General features: G+C 43.3%; 1 protein-coding gene across 5 annotated transcripts in view; it reads right to left on the bottom strand.

Annotated features, from left to right (window-relative positions):
• Window positions 1-486: 486 nt before the first annotated feature.
• The window catches only part of SLC17A5 (solute carrier family 17 member 5), a 58819-nt gene continuing 39279 nt past the window's right edge, over window positions 487-20026 (bottom strand). For 3 of the 5 annotated variants that reach the window (XM_051854157.2, XM_070073278.1, XM_017344781.3), the window contains 2 exons: window positions 7251-7341; window positions 487-1886 (listed from right to left, as the gene is read on the bottom strand). In XM_051854157.2, the coding sequence (XP_051710117.1) occupies window positions 1749-1886; window positions 7251-7341 (229 nt within the window). In that variant the 3' untranslated portion in view covers window positions 487-1748. The remainder of the gene's footprint in view (window positions 1887-7250; window positions 7342-20026) is intronic. The other 2 variants (NM_001171293.1, XM_051854159.2) reach the window with 2 other exon arrangements.

Raw genomic sequence — 20026 nt, 5'->3', positions numbered from 1 at the left:
TTTCACTTAGACGGACGGCCTTGTCTCCTCAGCCCGGTGGTGGCAGAGACCGTGCAGAAGTCTACCAGTAGCTTGAAGAAGACACAGAAAAGGTGTAAAACTGTCAGTGTGGACACTGGAAAATACCAAAGGGGAGGCACTGTGGTGTAGTGGGTTAAGCCCCTGCTTGGGATGCTGTATCTCCTATCAGAGTGCCTGTTCGAGTCCTGGCACCACTTCTCCAGCTTCCTGCTGATGCATCCTGGGAAGTGGCAGATGGTGGCTCAAGTGCTTGGCCCCCACCACCCAAGTGGGAGGCCTGGATGGAGCTTCAGCTAGGCTCTGACTTCAGGCTGGCTCAGCCCTAGCTCTTGTGGCCATTTGGGGACTACGCCAGCACATGGAAAATCTCCCTTCTTTCTCTGTTGCCCTGCCTTTCAAAGAGATGAAAATAAAACAAATCAACATTTAAAAAAAGATCATCACAAAACAACTAGATCCAAAAATCAGTGCGAAAAAGGTTTATTTTGATGATTTATAAAACAAGTATCACCAGAGCAACTTAAAGCTATTTACAAATTTGAAGATAAATTTACACAAATGTATTCACATCATGTTACACTGAACAGTTTTAGTTAAAAGGTTACAGGAAGTGTGGAACAAACACAACACAATATAAATCAAGTTTTAAATCCCAAAATGCTCACAAACCACCAGAAGACAGTCCAGAAAAAAACCTGGGAAAACATGATTTCAGAAACCAGTGATAAAGATGATTACAGTGGTCTTGGGTGATATGGCCTTTAAAAGTCACTTTAAATTTAAACTGCAAACAGAAGCTTATATAAAGACAGATCACAAAAAAAATTGAGTAAAAAATTAAAAAAAAAATTCCAGCATAGCTCAAAAAAAAAAAAAAAAAACCCACAGAAATGGGAAATTTACATTCTGCTCCATGTGAAAGCAGTTTTAGGCAAAGATGATATTTGCGACTTATCGGGTATCAGTTTTCTTTTGAAGGTTACACGCCAAGCCAACGTTTCTGTGTGTTGGGAAGGGAGTCTGAGGTACAGTAAGATCGGAGCTGCGGATCTCACTGCTCCTGCCGTCTCAGGGCTCTGTCTGCACGTGACCTGCCCTGGAAGGAAGGAAGGACACCACTCTAAGACTTGGCGCCGACCCTGGGTTTGGAGCGTGCCTCTGATGGATGCTGGGCATGTGGTCCCCGAAGCCAGGGAGGGAATGCCTGGCAGCTGCCTGGGCAAGCTTCCCTCAGTCCAGTTGCCAGGGTGGATTATGCAGTGGCTGGCAGCTCCCTGGTGCGCAAGTTTGACACCTAAGTGTCAGGGGAGCTGATATAAAATAATTTGTACACAGAAAGTAGACGAAAACAGGTGCTCAGCAGAAACTGAGAATTATTATGTAGTTCAATTAAGCAAAGGTATCAGGGGGTAGAAGTCCATTTCAGCTCATTCCCTTTTGTATGGCCCTTAAAAATAAGTAGAAGTCCCTTACTTCATGTTGCTTGACTTGCAGCCAGGTGTGTGAACCTAACGTATAAGGTCCAGCACATATATTATTAATCATTATAATCACTAATTTGCTAATCTGGGAACTAGTGACATTTCATGATTATAAGCCTTAAACACTTAATACAAGTATAATTTTTTGGTATTTAGAATGCTCACTTATTAAAAATATCAAAGGCACTTTTGGTTACATGATAAATAAACATACATTAATACAGGCAGGATTATTTGTTGGTTCCTTCAGTGTCTGTGTCCATGGTGATTATCGAGCGCCCAGTTTTGCACTTCACCTTTGGCGAACAGTGTAAAGAAAATGGCACCAAATACATTAATAGCAGCAGCGATACAGAAAACAATTTGCCATTCTCTAATGGTGTTCTACAGAGAAAGAAAAAAAAACGCAAGTAAGACAACTGTCTGTAGCCCACTTTACAATCGCTTCTCGGCCTTTTGGCTAAGATCAAGTGTAGCCCACTTTATGAAAACCAGTAACAGCAGAATTACTCTTCAGAAAAGCCCCATGCTTGAAACAACCCACATGCTTGTCAGCAGAACTGTAGTGTATTCTGTTCACTGCACTATTTCACAGCAACGAGAATGAAAAAAGCTACAACACAAATAAAATATGTTCAGCCCAAGAAGCTATACGAAAAGAGTACATTCTGAATGATTCCATTTATATGAAGCTCAAAATCAGTCAAAACTAACCACGGTGTTGAAAGGCAGGGTAGTGGTTCCCCTTGTGGGGATGAGGGAGGAATGGGGGGAAGGGTCCCTGGGGAATATTAAGTGCTGGTGACACAGATATATTCATATTGCGCAAATCCATTTAGTTCTATACTTAAAGGATTTGTGCCTCCTAAAAATACATTATGTTTCAATGAAAAGTTCACTGAAAGCAACAGGTGTGGGGTGTCCCTCAATCATGTGTTATTAGGGAAGTTATGCCTGTGTGCCATCGCCTGAAATCTCAGGTGCGAGGAGTCAGGCTGATCAAGTCAGGAGGAATTGAGATGGACACTGAAGTGCAGGTTTGAGGGTCTCGGATATCAGAGGGAGGCCCGGCCAGGGTGAAAGACCCTCAGTGGCACACAAAGCTGAAGATGGGTGACATCTGTCTATAGAGAGCAATGATCACTCAGTGTATAATCCAGTAACATAAAAACATCAGTTCGCTAAATCCCTGGGTCACGTGACTTCTCCCAACAATCCTTTCTCGGAGTTTTATAATTTATCTAGTGAGAAAGCTACCTCTGCAGCATTAAAAAGAAAAAACAAAACAAAACAGTAAAACACAGGCAATGAGGAAGAAAAAGAGAAGGGACTAAGAAGCCAGAAAGAGGTCATTTTGGAAATAAAAGAAAAACCTGGAGAAATAAAGTGGCATGCTGCGATTTTTCTACTTGTCTGAGACTGACATATTTAAGTCACAAAAGGCTCTTAGAGGGGCCAGCATTGTGCTGCAGCAGGTTAAGCTGCCATCTGCAATGTCAGCACCCCATATGAGCACTGTTTCAGTCCCGGCCGCTCTGATTCTGATCCAGCTCCCTGCTAATGTGCCTGGGAGAGCAGTGGAGGAGGGCCCAAGTGCTGGGGCCCCTGCATCCAGGAGGGAGACCTGGAAGCAGCTCCTTGGCTCCTGGCTGCTGCCTGACTCAGCCTTGGCTGCTGTGATCATTTGGGGAGTGAACCAGTGGATGGAAAATCAATCTCTCCCTCTTTGTTTCTTCCACTTTCTGTGTAACTTTGACTTTTAAATAAATAAGCAATTTTTTTTTTTTTTTTGACAGGCAGAGTGGATAGTGAGAGAGAGAGACAGAGAGAAAGGTCTTCCTTTTGCCGTTGGTTTACCCTCCAATGGCTGCCACGGCTGGCGCGCTGTGGCCGGCGCACTGCACTGATCTGAAGCCACTAGCCAGGCGCTTTTTCCTTGTCTCCCACATGGGTGCAGGCGCCCAAGCACCTGGGCCATCCTCCACTGCCTTCCCGGGCCACAGCAGAGAGCTGGCCTGGAAGAGGAGCAACAGGGAAAGAATCCGGCGCCCCGACCGGGACTAGACCGGGACTAGAACCCGGTGTGCTGGCACCGCTAGGTGGAGGATTAGCCTATTGAGCTGCGGTGCTGGCCAATAAGCAAATCTTAAAACAAAAAAACAAGAATGTTAGAAACCCATCTTAACTGTTAGTGACTAAAATTCAGACATGCTAATGATGTGTCACCATTCTCGGGAATGAGTCTGTCAATAACTACATGTTATTCCAGAAAGAAATGTTTCAGGCAGCTTCTCAGGATTCCTAAGACAGAGCTGCTCTGTGTGGGCTACAGGATAAAATAATGCGCCCTTGTTACTAGCAGGCAATGAGTGACTTAAAATCAATCAGTTGTACCAGAAATCTCTCACAGCTCCCAGTTCGTTGAAAAATACTACCAGTTTTTAGAGAATGCTGCTTTGTTTATAACAAAACTGAACCTCAGATACACTTTGAATTTCAATTATTTCATTATTTATTTATACTCTGACCCATTCTACAGAGTTTTGGAGGCAGTGCAGATTATAACTGCAAACAATTACAACTGTAAAGGCAAGCATTTATTCTCTCTCTCTCTCTTTTTTTTTTTTTTTGACAGGCAGAGTGGACAGTGAGAGGGAGAGAGAGACAGAGAGAAAGGTCTTCCTTTACCATTGGTTCACCCTCCAATGGCCGCTGTAGCCGGCGCGCTGTGGCCGGTGCACCGCGCTGATCCTCAGCCAGGAGCCAGGTGCTTCTCCTGGTCTCCCATGCAGGTGCAGGGCCCAAGCACTTGGGCCATCCTCCACTGCACTCCCGGGCCACAGCAGAGAGCTGGCCTGGAAGAGGGGCAACCGGGACAGAATCCGGCGTCCTGACCGGGACTAGAACGTGGAGTTAGCCTAGTGAGCCATGGTGCTGGCACATTTGTTTTCTCTTTAATAACATGAAACAAATGCTATATAACATACCCAAAAGCAGCTCAGTATTCTACTTGACAAACATTCAAGACTTTAATTCAGGAATCCACGTTACCCTAGGTAACAGGTGTGCTAGGATTATCAGTAATACGTGAAAGCAATACATGGTACTGTGTTGACTTAGGTTCTTGTGCTGCCACACTACTCCAAGAAGAGAAAGTTAAACATTTCTGATGTGTTGATAGTGAGATACAGAACTTTAGGGAAAAACCTTATGCAAAAAAGAAAAAGAAAAAGAAAAAAAAAAGAAAAAGAAAAAGGAAGGAAGGAAGGAAGGAAAGAAAGAAGGAAAGAAAGAAAGAAAGAAAAAGCCCCCAAAACCGTTATGTGACAGCCCTTCATATTAAGTGAGAGAAAGTAGTAGCATGGAGGTGCAGGGCCACTTAAGTAAGGCATGAGAAACGGTGAGAACGGAGGAGAGATAGGAACATTATCTGTGGTGAATATGTACGTCTGAAATCAGTCTGTTTGGTAGTTAAGAAAATCTGTAAACATATGTTGAAATTCCAAGAACTAGACAAGTTATTAATTTGATTACACAGGCAAAACAGAAAAAAATAAAGTCTCTTTTAGAGGTTAATTTCTTAAAGAATATATTCCACCACTCCTTTAGATATTTTAAACAGAAGAAAACTGGAGTTGGAAGGGGCCTCTGACATCAGTTTATTCTGGTTTTTAAAAATCTTTATTATTTGAGAGGGAGACAGAGAGAGACAGAGAGAGAGAGAGAGAGTGAGCAAGCGAGCATACATGCAGGGAAAAGAGAGCTCCCCCATCCACTGGTTCACTCTCCAAATGTCCACAATGGCCAGGGCTGGGCCAGGCTAAAGCCAGAAGCCAGGAACTCAATCCAGGTCTGCCGTGGGGGTGGCAGGGACCCAATCACTTGAGCCATCATCACCTCCTACCTTCCAGGGTACACATTAGTAGGACGCTGGAAGCAGGAGTGGACTCAGGCACTCTGATATGGGCTGTGGCCATCCCAACAGCTAGGCCAAATGTCCACCCCTATTTTTTTTTTTGCCAGGCAGTGTTAGACAGTGAGAGACAGAGAGAGAGGTCTTCCTTCCATTGGTTCACTCCCCTAATGGCTGCCATGGTTGGTGCTGTGCCGATCCGAAGCCAGGAGCCGCATACTTTCTCCTGGTCTCCCATGTGGGTGCAGGGACCCAAGCACTTGGGCCATCCTCCACTGCCCTCCCGGGCAACAGCAGAGAGCTGGATTGGAAGAGGAGCTATTGGCACAGAATTCCGCGCCCCAGTCAGGACTAGAACCCGGGGTGCCAGCACTGCAGGCAGAGGATTAGCCTAGTGAGCCATGGCGCCGGCCCCTATTTTGAGTTCTTATGTAGCACAGGCACCCTTTCAAAGTCCTCTGCTTATTCATCTGGCCCTGGGGCTGCCTTCCAGCTTCCGGAAGGGTACCCAGCCTCCAAGGGCTCAGTGCCCATGCGGAGGCCTGTGTGCCTGGCCCTTACCATGCTACTTGTACGCCTGGAGCAGACAGGTCTTTCTCCTCTGTTCACAGCACTCCGCACACATTGCCCTTGGCAGCCTCTGTCACACTGTACTTCTCTGCTAATATGTAATCTCTTTTTGTCTTTGGATCCTCGTTATTTAGCATCCTAATATGTACTCTAGAAATGCTTGAATAAATGTCTGACTATTTCAGGGCTTTCTAACTCACCAGACATCCCATTCTATAAGGTAACAGCTTTGAACAGGAAATTTCCCAAGTCTCCGCATAACTTCTCTCCATCTGTGCAGAGGCGCAGAGATCAAGGCACCATCTTTTGCTTGGCAGCCCTTCAAATATGTGGACACATTTCAGGTCTTCCCAGGTTCCCTGGGCCTCTAAACAGTCCCCATTTATTCAGCTGTTCCCACTCACTCTCATGTAATTTTCTGACACCTCACCTTCGTGGGTCTACTTTTTGAGTAATTTTACATCGATGACTTTTATGTGTCCAAACACACACATTAATTGATAAAATACCATAAATTTTAACTATAGGTGTGATTTTAGCTATAAGATCCTCAATTAACTTAGTTCTATTGTTCTGTCTAAAGTAAAAAGAGTGTTTGTTGAAAACAGTTTACTTTCTCAACATTAAGGCATTTAGTTTTTGGTTACGATGAAGAATTTCAGAAGTGGGGCTGGCGCTGTGGCACAGCAGGGTTAAGCTGCTGCCTGTGGTGCTGGCATCCCATAGGGTGCAGGTTCGTGTCCCAGCTGCTCTACTTCTGGCTTAGCTCCCCACTCACATTCCTGGGAAAGCAGCCAAAGATGGCCCAAGTCCTTGGGCCCCTGTACCATGTGGAGACCTGGAGGAAGCTCCTGGCTTCATCCTTATTGTTGCAGCCATTTGGGGGAATCAATCAGCAGATGGAAGATCTCTCTCTCGCCACCTCTCTCTGTAACTCTGACTTTCAAATAAATAAAGCAAATTAAAAAAATATTCAGAATTTTTAAATACTTCAGAAAATTCCGTGGAAAATTGAATTAAAAGATAAACTTATTGTGTAAAACAATTTCAAAATCGATGCATATGAGGGGGTTTTCATAAAGTTTATGGAATATGTGTGCTATAAAAAAACATGTATGGATTTCAAAGTCTTTTTTTTGTGTCACAACAAATTTACCTTTTATTTCCGTTTTTCATCGAACTTTTTGAATTTCCCTTGTATATTCAACTTTGACAGATGGGAAGCTCTCAAACCTTTGAAGTTTATAAGCAAACTGTCTACTTACATTAGGGGTCAGACTTTTAGCAATGACGGGCCCAATCATTCCCGGAATAGTGGCAAATGTATTTGTGATGCCGAGGAGGATACCAGCATACCTGTGGAAATATTTTCATAGAGATTTATCACTGTGTTACACATTAAGAAGCTTCTTTCAATAGATACATCTTCCAGCTCCATGTTGTGTTCTTGTGAAATCTTATGTCCAATTAACGTCCTACTTACGTGGGATTTAATATTCAGCTGGTAAAAAATTTGCATTTTAATAATTATTATTTTAACATTACATAGAAGAACATGGCCAACAGGAAAAACTTCAATATCAATAATTAATTATTATTTTAACATTACATAGAAGAACATTGCCAATAAGATGGTCCCTTTTATAGTGATATAGAGAAATATTAGAGAGAGACTGAGAGATCTTCTATGCACTTGCTCATTCTCCAAATACCCACAACAGATAGAGCGGGGTCAGGTTGAAGCCAGGAGCCCGAAACTCCAATGTGAGTCTCCTTTGAGGCCTGCAGGTACCCAAGAACGAGTCATCACCTTCTGCCTCCCAGGGTACACATTAGTAGGTAGCTGGATTTAGAAACAGAGGCAGAATTTGAATCCAGGGCATTGCAAAAGGCATCTTAACGGTTACACCAAACACTTGCCCAGCTTAAAACTACCAAAGGTGGGGCCAGTGTTGTGGTGCAGTGGAAAGTTGCCACCTGTGATGCAGGCATCCCATACGAGGGCTAGTTCATGTCCTGACTACTCCACTTCCAATCTAGCTCCCTGCTCATGGCCTGGGAAAAGCAGCAAATATGGCCCAAGTGTTTAGGTCCATGCCACCCATGTAGGAGACTCAGATGAGGCTTCTTTCTTCTGGCTTCAGCTTGGCACAGCTCTATCTGTTGTGGGTATCTGGAGAAAGAACGAGTGGATGGCCATTTGGGGAGTGAACCAGGAGATGGAATATCTGTCTCTCTCCCTTTTTCTCTGTAACTCTTTCAAATAAATAAATGTCTTTAAAAAAAGTTGTCAGGGCCGGTGCCGCGGCTCACTAGGCTAATCCTCTGCCTTGTGGCGCCGGCACATCAGGTTCTAGTCCTGGTCGGGGCGCTGGATTCTGTCCTGGTTGCCCCTCTTCCAGTCCAGCTCTCTGCTGTGGCCAGGGAGTGCAGTGGAGGATGGCCCAAGTGCTTGGGCCCTGTACCCCATGGGAGACCAGGATAAGTACCTGGCTCTTGGCTTCGGATCAGCGCAGCACGCCAGCCACAACACGCTGGCCGTAGCGGCCACTTGGGGGGTGAACCAATGGAAGGAAGACCTTTCTCTCTCTCTCTCACTGTCTAACTCTGGCTGACAAAAAAAAATTAAAAAATAAAAAAAAGTTGTCAAAGGTGATAATCATAGGGATAATCATAGGGATAATCATCACTAACATTTTGGTAAACATTCTAATTATTTTTTCTATATGTGTATATTTGTAGCATACTGTTATAGATATGGGAACATATTGAATATGTAATATGTTAAATTAATTACACTTTTTTTTTTCAGGTGGGCCCATCATCAGTCTTTAATTGAATAAGTTTGTCCATGACAGCCATGATTTTTCCTTTGGAGAAATAGTTTCTTTATAGCAAAGATAAAAGGAAATTTTTATATATATTTTATGTAATTCATATATTATTTTTGCCACATTACAAACTTATACACTTTAAGAAAAAAGAAGTAGGGGGCACAAGCGTTATATATTAATGTTAGCCATTGCAAAACACACCGGACACCGGAGTAAGGGAAAGGGTTTATTGGGGAACACCCTACAGACCAGAGTGAAGGGGCGGCAAAGGAAAAAGAGAAGGAGGCTATAAGAGAGAGAGACAGAGGAACTTTTTCTTATTATATAAATGTTTGCCCACTGTCCCAGAAGTAGGTAAGTTGAGGGCTGGCACTGTGGCTCAGTGATCTAAGTTGCCATCTGCAATGCTGGCATCCCATATCGGAGTTCAGTTCTAGTCCTGGCTGCTCTGCTTCTGATCCAGTTTCCTATTAAGGTGCCTGGGAAGGCAGCAGAGGATGGCTCAAGTACTTGGGCCCTTGGTACGCATGTAGAAGATTTGGAAGGAGTTCCTGGTTCCTGCCTTTGGCCTGGCCCAGGGCTAGCTTTTAACAGCCATTTGGGGAATGAACCAGCCCGATGGAAGATCTCTGTCTCTTCTACTCTCTATCACCCTGTCTTTCAAATAAAAAAAATCTTAAAAAAAAGCAGACAAGTTGAGTCTATATAGTATGTGTGTGTGTGTGTGTGTGTGTGTGCCTTTGTATGTATGTATGAAGAAAAAGGTATTTTTAGGGGTAGGCGTTTCACCTATTGTTAAGACACCCATGTTCCATATCCAAGTGTCTGGCTCCTGTCTCTACCTTGCTGCTGACGCAGACCCTAGAAGCACTCTTTGTTTTTTTTTTTTTTTACCCAAAAACCCCTTTATTTAAGGAATACAAACTTCATGCATTTCATAAGTACAACTTTAGTAACACAGTGATTCTTCCCACCGTACCTGCACTCCAACTCACATTCCCAGCTCTCTTCCTCTTCCCTCTCCTATTCCCAGTCTTATTTTTCACTAAGATCTATTTTCAATTAACTTTATATACATAAGATTAACTCTGTACTAAGTAAAGAGTTCAACAAATTGTATGAAAAAAAAGCTATTCCTTGACAGATTAGACAAGGGCTGTTCAAAGTTACTGCATATCGAAGTTGATTTCACTTTTTTTATAAGCATTTTTTTGGAGAAACTTAATTAACTTTAAAAAAGAATGATACATCTTACACATCTTTTGTGAGCACTTAGACATAACTATGAGACATAAATATATCCTCCACTTAATACACTAAAACGAAGTAAATCTTTGAGAACAAGTTTTACTATTAACTCTCATAATACAACTCTTTGAGGACAGAGGTCCTGCAAGGGAAGTTAGTGCAGAGTGACTCCTGTTGTTAACAATTAACACTCTCACGTATGACATCAGTGATCACTGGAGGCTCTTGACATAAGCTGCCTAATCTATGGGAGCCTTCTGAATCTACAAACTCCATCAGTACTTAGACAATGCCATAAACAAAGTGGAAGTTCTCTCCTCCTTTCAGAGAAAAGTACATCCTTCTTTGATGACCACTTTCCATGGGGGTCTCACCCACCGAGGTCCTTCTGTGGGACATTTTTTTTGCCACAGTGTCTTAGCTTTCCATGCCTGAAATGCTCTCATGGGCTTTTCAGCTAGACCAGAACACCTTAAGTGCTGATTCTGAGGTCAGAGTGCTACTTAAAGCAATTGTCCTTCTCTGAGTATGCTTTATGGACTGCTTCCCATGTTGGAGCATTTGCTCCTTTTTAATTCTACCTCTTATGACTACCAAACACTTAAACCTATCTATATGATCACTTTAACAATTAATGCTATCCATATGATCACTTTAACACTTAAAATGCTATTTTTACCACCCGGCTTAAGGGGATTTGGCATCCCATGGTAAATTTTTAAACTGTACCCTTAGAAATAAGTCTATAGGAATGTATGCAGAACTATACAGCTTTACAGTTACAAACTTCATACATTTCATAATTACAACTTTAGGGTTTTCCCACTGTGCCAGCCCTCCCACTCATACTCCTATCCCCTTTACTCCTCCCTCACTTATTCCCATTCTTATTTTTTAACTAAGAGCTATTTTCAATTAACTTTATACATATATGATTTTTTTTTGACAGGCAGAGTGGGCAGTGAGAGAGAGAGAGACAGAGAGAAAGGTCTTCCTTTGCCGTTGGTTCACTTTCCAATGGCCGGCGCACCGCGCTGATCTGATGGCAGGAGCCAGGTACTTATCCTGGTCTCCCATGGGGTGCAGGGCCCAAGTACTTGGGCCATCCTCCACTGCACTCCCTGGCCACAGCAGAGAGCTGGCCTGGAAGAGGGGCAACCGGGACAGAATCCGGTGCCACGACCGGGACTAGAACCTGGTGTGCCGGCGCTGCAAGGCGGAGGATTAGCCTAGTGAGCCGTGGTGCCGGCCATACATATATGATTAACTCTATGTTAAGTAAAGAGTTCAACAAGTAGCATGAATAAAAAATGTTTCTCAACAGTCAAGACAGGGCTGTTCAAAGTCATTGGGAAGCATTCTTTAGATGCAAATCTTCAATGAATTTCTGCCTATATTTGGGAAATGGTAATGGCCTGTTGATTTTTCCAATATATAAAGAATATATGTAGATTCAGAAAGGCTACTATAGCTGAGATCTTCAGTAAGCACTACCTTAAAAAGAAAGAAGCACTATCATTTTCTATAAAGAAGTCCTATTAGACCAGTCTTCAGGAAACCTGAAGATTCCTAACTTAGCTCTACCATTAACAACTGTGTGACAATGGACAAGCTGGTGGTAATTACTATTTCCCTTATTATCCATGGGTTCACAAAGGTATACATGTAACATATTTTTTGAGTATAATATACATCTGCAAAAGTACATAAACTATCAGGGTACATGTTCTTAATTTTCACAAAGTGAACATATTCATGTCACTAGTAGCTAATAGCTAATCAAGAGACAGAATCTACCAGAATAAATATGTTCACAGATATTTTACATATGATTGAACTACTCTTAGACTGTACACACTTTAATTTGAATAGCAAAAATTCTGTTAGGCCACCTTTTTTTTTTTTTAAAGATTTATTTTATTTATTTGAAAGGCAGAGTTAGAGAGAGAGAGAGAAAGAGAGAGAGAGAGAGAGAGAGGTCTTCCATCTGCTGCTTCACTCCCCAAATGGCTGCAATGGCCGGAGTTGTGCTGATCTAAAGCTGGGAGCTAGGAGCTTCTTCTGGGTCTCCCACATGGGTGCAGGGACCCAAGGACTTGGGTCATTTTGTACTGCGTTCCCAGACCATAGCAGAGAGCTGGATTGGAAGTGGAGCGGGGCCGGGACTTGAACTAGCGTCCATATGTGATGCTGGCACTGCAGGCGGTGGCTTTACCCACTATGCCACAGTGACAGCCCCAAGGTCACCTCTTTCCTACTCAAAAATCTATAAGGATGGTTTAATGCTTAAGATAGAAATCTTTGGGGCCAATGCTCTGGCGTAGTGGGTTAAGCTGCTACTTGTGGTGCCCATAGGGGTGCTGGTTCACCTCCCAGCTGCTCTACTTCTGATTCAGCTCCCTGCTGAAGCCCCTGGGGAAGCAGCAGAAAGACTGTCCAAGTCCTTAGAGGAAGCTCTTGACTCCAGGTTTCTGCCTGGCCCAGCTTGGGACGTTGTGGCTATTTGGGGAGTGAATCTGTGGATGGAAGATCTCTCTGTCTTTCCTTCCCTCTCTGTAACTCTGCCTTTCAAATAAATAAATAAATCTTTTTGAAACATATGTATTTTTTTCCTTTAAGTACCCAAATATTCTGAAATATATTTTTAAGAGATTTTATTTATTTATTTGAAAGGCAGAGTTTACAGAGTGGGAGAGAGAGAGAGACAGAGTGAGAGATTTTCCATCCGTTGGTTCACTCCCCAGCTGGAGCTGGGCTGTTTCGAATCCAGGAGCCAGGAACTTCCTACTGCTCTCCCACACGGGTGCAAGGGCCCAAACAATTGGCCCATCTCCTCTTCTGCTGCTTTCCCAGGTTCATTAGCAGGGAGCTGGAATGGAAGTGGAACAGCTGGGACTCAAACTGGTGCTCATATGGGATGATTTGCAGTGGCCTGGGCCTGGTTGATCTGCACAGCCTTATTTCCTAGTGCTGCACAATCACACCTGCAGCTCCAGGCAGCTCTGGGCTCCAGCTGCTCCTGTCTGCCATGTTCAGTCCTGCTACTTCTCTTTACTTGAACTACATCTGCTACCTGAAATCCACGTTCCTTCCATTCTGACCTCCTGCTTGGTACTTCTTCCATGAAGCCTTCTCTGTCTAGTTCAGCTCACATTGCGCTGTCCTCTCAGATCGTTACTGTCTTTAAAGCTAATACTACATGCATTAACTCTTCTAATTCAAGTGTGCTGATTCCGACTCCAGTCCCACCATAAACTTGTTTTATTTCCTTGCACTATATCCAGCGCCCAGTACAACACATGTACTCATTCAGGACATGCTGACTACAGAGAAGCAGCATGTGACCCACAGATCATCTAAGCCCCAGGCATAGACTCATGGGGTCCTGACCGCACAGACCATGCACTTTGTTCCACGCAGACTGGCACTCTTCTTGATACTGGCTTTGAAAGCCGCTGGTCCCTGATCAGGAACTTTATGGGAGTGGAATCTCAGTGTATGTAACACTTTAGATTACATACTAGGGTCGCTGAGCGTTGTTCCAAATTGTGTGTATCCACAGTTCATTGCTGTCACTTTTTAATTCAGGAAACTGGGATGTTTGTCGTGTAGATATTCCCAAGTTCTGGCTTTTGCAGCTTGCAGCCTGCAGCTATCATTACACACAATCTCAAGTCCTGTATTCCTGTCCACTGGTGGTACTTGGACTCCAGATCCTACAGGGCTCATTATATTTATGTTTGATATTTTGGCAAAAAAACTTAAAAAGGTGGTTAAAAAAATTAAGCAAGTAATTTATTTTTCATAAAAGTACTTGGACATATAAAAGTCCAACTAGAGTTTTGAACTTTTTGTGATAATTGGAGCTATTATAAAATAAAAATTTGGTCTGATGTTTTACTAATCCATATAGTCTAATTGTGAGATAATGCAGTTTCTATTAGGGTTTAGGATCCTTAATACCAAGGTTGTAGACTACTGAACTGAAACCCCTCTCCCCACTTTGGATGGAAAGATTCCTAAATATAAAACCTAATTTAGTTTATCTACAAACATCACACATCTTATTTTCAACCCCCTGCATATACAACGTAACAGCAAAACCACCAGGCACAGATCTTTTTGGCTTATGCCCTCTAGGGAGTGTATCTTAAATTAAGCTTGGCAGGACTTTTTTTTTTTTTTTTTAAACCATTAACACCTTGGCAGTAGGAGCAACCAGCTGCAATGTTGCCAGGTCTTTTCAGTGACAGATATTAAGTGCAGATGAATGCTGTGAAATTCTAAATGTCAGCACCAAGAAGCTCATTCAAGTATTTATATTACATGTGGCCGAGAAGGGCAATGAAAGATTGATGGAAGAAAACATGTTGTAAAGACTCTGTCGGGATTTTATGCTACTGGAGTATGAAAATTCCATGGGCTTAACAATGAAACATCTACCCAGTTCTCTCTAATCTGGGTAATGTAACTATCCATAGAAAAATCTCTACTTCCGTCTGGAGAAGAAAAAGCTCAGAAAACACCAGGTACCCATTTACATGCTAATAGGGATACTGCTCATGGAGTCTTTCATTAGGCATGGTTATAAGTATTACAGATGTGTGTCTGTGTGTGTGTATACATACATATATATGAAATCTCATTTCAATAGTTAAGTCAATTATGAGGTAAGGATTTTCTTCATTCTATGAATGAAAAACAGAATATAAAATATTAACCAATTTGTTTGATTCCAAATCAGTGCTTGATATTATGTTATAGTTTATAGGGCTACCTTGTTAGTTGTGTGATCACTGTACTTGGTATGGAAGAAAGATGAATTTTCTCACGCTTAAGTTTTCACCATAAGCCCCAGTGCTGAATTGAATGCCTTAAGGTTCTGTAGTCTTCCAGAATTCTTTTTCTAACTACTAAAAGTGTTACACTGGACAGGCACTCAGTTGATACCAAGACAAAAAGTAACTAAGCAACAACATGATCATAACATGTGTAACCCCCTTGGGAAATCAAAACTGCAAGTTCATCTGAAGGTATACATCAGACTATAAGGAAGAGGGGGCCAGCGCTGTGGCACAGTGGGTAAAGCCACCACCTGCGGGGCTGGCATCTTATATGGGTGCTGGTTTGAGTCCAACTGCTCCACTTCCAATCCAGCTCTCTGCTGTGGCCTAGGAGAGCAGTGGAAGATAGCCCAAGTCTCATTAAGATACTCCATTTTCTTTTTTGCTCCTGACCTCAGCAAATATAGCATTTTCACCTTCAGTCTCAATGTTAATGCTAACATAAACATATATACTATCCCATGGGATTCACTATTATACAAATATTTTTATACCTATTTAAATATAGCTACTGCATTTAAATTCAGCTAGTTAGCCAGTCAATTTTTCCAACTAAGGTTTATGGATATAGAAATAAAAAGTTTCATATTTCACTTAGCAGAAATAGGAAGTAAAAAGGTTCATCAAAAGTAATATATATTTAAAGCTGCCATCTTCTGCAATAATCTAAAAAAATCCCCCCAAACAAAAAACACCTCACTAACCCAGAAGGGGTCACTAAAATTCACTCTAAAAAGATTCATTATAAAAAAAATTCACTCTAAGAAGATGGGGCCAGCTTGTGATGTAGTGGGTTAAGCCTCTGTGATACCAGCATCCTGCACGGCCAGTGGTTTCAGTCCTGGCTGCTCCACTTCTGATTCAGTTCCCTGCTAATGTGCTTGGGAAAGCAGTGGAGGATGGTCCAAGTAGTTGGGCCCCTGCATCCATGTGGGAGAGTTGGATGGAGTTCTGGGCTCCTGGTTTTGGCCTGGCCCAGCCCTGGCCATTGTGGCTGTTTGGGGAGTGAATCAGCCCAGGGAAGACCTGTCTGTCTCTCTCTGTAACTCTGCCTTTCAAATAAATAAATAAATGAATCTTAAAAAAAAAAAAAAAGGTTACAAGTCTATACTAATAACTTTATATTGTAATTCTCTGAAGAACTGGGCAATCACTTTTCAAAATTCCCAGGATAATAAAGTGAAAACAGGACTTAAAATAAAACCTATTAGGTAATTATTCCATGTGCAATAGATATAAAAGAGATAGTTTGATAAAACTGAAGACTTTTGGCTCTATTGGTAAACAAACCTTTGATAGTTATCAATTTCTAAGTAGTAATAAACATTTTCTTATGAGAAATCAAAACATTCAGTCATCCTTGGGGTCTTATTTTCTAAACACCATTCCTCTCAAAAGGAACCAGTATTCCCTGGAGAAAGGGGCTGAACCCAGGGATAGGCAGGGAAAGTACAAGATGAGCCTGATACAACACCTTTTGCAATGCCAAGAAAGAAAATATTTTAATAAAAAAGAAGATGGGACAAATCAATAGGCCACAGAAGCCCAGGTTAAAGGAGCTGCCAGTGGTCAAACGGAATGATTAGAGCGCGAATAAATAAATAAGGCCAACAATGGATTGAAATTCATTCAGTAAGAATCCATAGCACAAATGAGGAGAAGGGGAGATCTTTCTTCCAACAGGATGTCCACTGATACATGTGGAGAGGGTGGTAGGGCTGGAACATCACCACTGGCTTGGGCCTCAGTTACCAATGGGTGCTAAATCTAGGGTGGGGGAGTGCTTTGAAGAGGAGTAGGCTATTGCACAATCTCATAGTATCTCCCCAGAGACTGATTTATTGATTTATGAGTTCCAAGGATGAAAAATAGTTAATTAGTTTCTGGAGACAATGGTTAACATCTTGACTGGGAGTGATCAAAATTAACATCCCTGGGGGCTTCTGAGAAGGTCATACAGCCAGTTATATGCTACTACAGTGAGGGATAATTTATCTGAATCTAATCACGACAAGAGAGGAAACAAACCCAAGTGAGTGTGGGCATGCCAGGTATAGAGAAAAGCGTGAGCAAAGGGCCAAAAGTGGGAACAGTGTGTGCATTTGAGTGTGTGTGTAAATGTTGGGGGATACTTTTGGAAGACAAAGAGGGGGTAAAAATATATACAAGGGGGAAGGAATAAAATGACAAAGGCAGGTTGGGGACCTGAAGTAGAGGGTTTTGTATGTTGGTTGAATTAAATTTTCATGGAGAATATAAACATTGATTTAAAATATATAAATAGTAGGCTGGCGCCGCGGCTCAACAGGCTAATCCTCCGCCTTGCGGCACAGGCACACCGGGTTCTAGTCCTGGTCAAGGCGCCGGATTCTGTCCCGGTTGCCCCTCTTCCAGGCCAGCTCTCTGCTGTGGCCAGGGAGTGCAGTGGAGGATGGCCCAAGTGCTTGGGCCCTGCACCCCATGGGAGACCAGGAGAGGCACCTGGCTCCTGCCATCGGATCAGTGCGGTGCGCCAGCCGCAGTGCGCCGGCCGCGGCGGCCATTGGAGGGTGAACCAACGGCAAAGGAAGACCTTTCTCTCTGTCTCTCTCTCTCACTGTCCACTCTGCCTGTCAAAAACAAACAACCAAACAAACAAACAAACAAAAAAAACCAAAAAAAAAAAACAAAAAGAAAAAAATATATAAATATTGTAAACAACAAGGCTTGTGACACTGGCATCCCATCTCAGTGCTCATTCAAGTCCCAGCTGCTTCACTTCCTATCCAGTTCCCTAGCGATGCACCTGCAAAGGCAGCAGAGGACAGCTTAAGTGATTGGGCCCCTGCTGCCTACGTGCAAGACCAGGTTGGAGTTCCAGGCTCCTGGCTTCACTCTGGCCTCACCGTGGCCATTGCAACCATCTGGAGGAGTGAACCAGCAGGTATAAAATCTTTCTCATTCTGTCTCCCCCTCTTTCTCTGTGACTATGCCTTTCAAATAAATAAAATAAATCTTTATATAAAAATGTTAACATATAAGAAGATCAATGCACAAAGTTTTTTTTTTTTTAAGCAGGAATTTTAACAAGATAGTGCCTATGAAAGTTTACTTCTACTCTTCCATTCATGGCATTGATCAACTGAGCACTATGGTCTGGTGCAGGGCCAAGTGCTGGGACCACTGTGGGAAGTTCTGCACGGTCAGAGCTTGTAGTCCAAAAGCTTTTGCTTAAGTTATCTTTTATTACAAATGGCTTCTTAGTCCAAGGCCTAGGTGTTATCAGTTCTCTTCCCTTGGTTCCTCATTGATAAGGTCATATGTAGCAGTGAAACTCCTGTTTTTCAATGTAATCACACAAGTCAAGGGCTCAACAAGTATGGACCAGGCATGCCTCTCTTGTGCCAAGAGTTGTGATATAGGGTTGGTGCCGTGGCTCACTAGGCTAATCCTTCACCTGAGGTGCCGGCACACTGGGTTCTAGTCCTGATCAGGGCGCTGGATTCTGTCCTGGTTGCCCCTCTTCCAGGCCAACTCTCTGCTGTGGCCCGGGAGTGCAGTGGAGGATGGCCCAAGTACTTGGGCCCTGTACCCCTGGAGAATGGGGCTGATCCCAGGGATAGGCAGGGAAAGTACAAGATGAGCCTGATACAACAGCTTTTGCATGGGAGACCAGGAGGAAGCACCTGGCTCCTGGCTTTGGATTAGCACAGCATGCCAGCCGCAACACGCTGGTCGTAGCGGCCACTTGGGGGGTGAACCAATGGAAAAAGGAAGACCTTTCTCTCTGTCTCTCTCTCTCTCTCACTGTCTAACTCTGCCTGTCAAAAAAAAAAAAAAAAAAAAAGAGTTGTGATGTGGATACACGGATGTCTCAGTCGAAGGGACATATATTCAAATCCAGGAGATAAGAAAGATCAGAGTAACATTCAGAAGTAATTATAAATCAGGCCGGCGCCGCGGCTCAATAGGCTAATCCTCTGCCTGCGGCGCTGGCACACCAGGTTCTAGTCCCGGAGAGGGCGACGGATCCTGTCCCGGTTGCCCCTCTTCCAGGCCGGCTCTCTGCTATGGCCTGGGAGGGCAGTGGAGGATGGCCCAAGTGCTTGGGCCCTGTACCCCATGGGAGACCAGGAGAAGCACCTGGCTCCTGCCTTTGGATCAGTGCGGTGTGCCGGCTGCAGCACGCCGGCCGCGGCGGCCATTGGAGGGTGAACCAACGGCAAAGGAAGACCTTTCTCTCTGTCTCTCTCTCTCACTGTCCACTCTGCCTGTCAAAATAATAAAATAAAATAAAAAAGTAATTATATATCAAAGGAAGACAGTAACCAATCACAGATGTATTTAGCACAAAATTATAAGTGGAATGCATAGAGAAGGAAGAGCAAAAAAAGCAGGCAGCAATGATCTAGAAAGACCCAGTGGAGAATTGAGAAGTGAACTGGGAAGGGCTCAGATGGATAGGAAACGTGCTGCCGTGGAGGGGGGAGACCTTGGCAGAAGGCACTATAGAGCGGCCAACAGAGGCTCAGTCAGCTGCTAGGTTGGCTAAGATTCTAGGCTTGTGGAATCTTCTTGGACTTCTATATAAACAAAAGAAAAGTATCAGAATTTCAAAGGTCTGTTGGAGTTCCATAAGATGCATTGAGTGGAGTCTCTTGGAGTGTTTATTGAAGGGACAGGAGACTGAGGATCAGTAGGAATCAGAGGATTTGTGGTAATCTAGGTACCAAGCATTTGGAGAAGAGGAAGGAGGGTGTAAGGACCCAGGACTTTTCTCCAGAAATAAGTTCATATCCATTATTTTATTTTTGGAGATTTATTTATTTATTTGAAAGTCAGAGAGTTACTGAAAGAGGGGGAGAGAGAGAGAGAGAGAGAGAGAGAGACAGAGAGAGATCTTCCATCTGCTGGTTCACTCCCAGATGGCTGCAACGACCAAAGCTGAGCACATGTTGAAGCCAGGACCCTCATCCAGGTCTCCCACGTGGGTGGCAGGAGTGCAAATACTTGGGCTATCTTCTGCTGCTTTCCCAGCCATTAGCAGGGAGCTAGATTGGAAGTGGAGCATCTGGGACACGAACCAGAACTCATATGGGATGCTGGTACTGCAGGCAGTGGCTTTATCCATTATAC

Source organism: Oryctolagus cuniculus, chromosome 5 (assembly GCF_964237555.1).
Source record: "Oryctolagus cuniculus chromosome 5, mOryCun1.1, whole genome shotgun sequence".
Classification (NCBI taxonomy): Eukaryota; Metazoa; Chordata; class Mammalia; order Lagomorpha; family Leporidae; genus Oryctolagus; species Oryctolagus cuniculus.
This window is presented reverse-complemented; position numbering and strand designations above follow the sequence as displayed.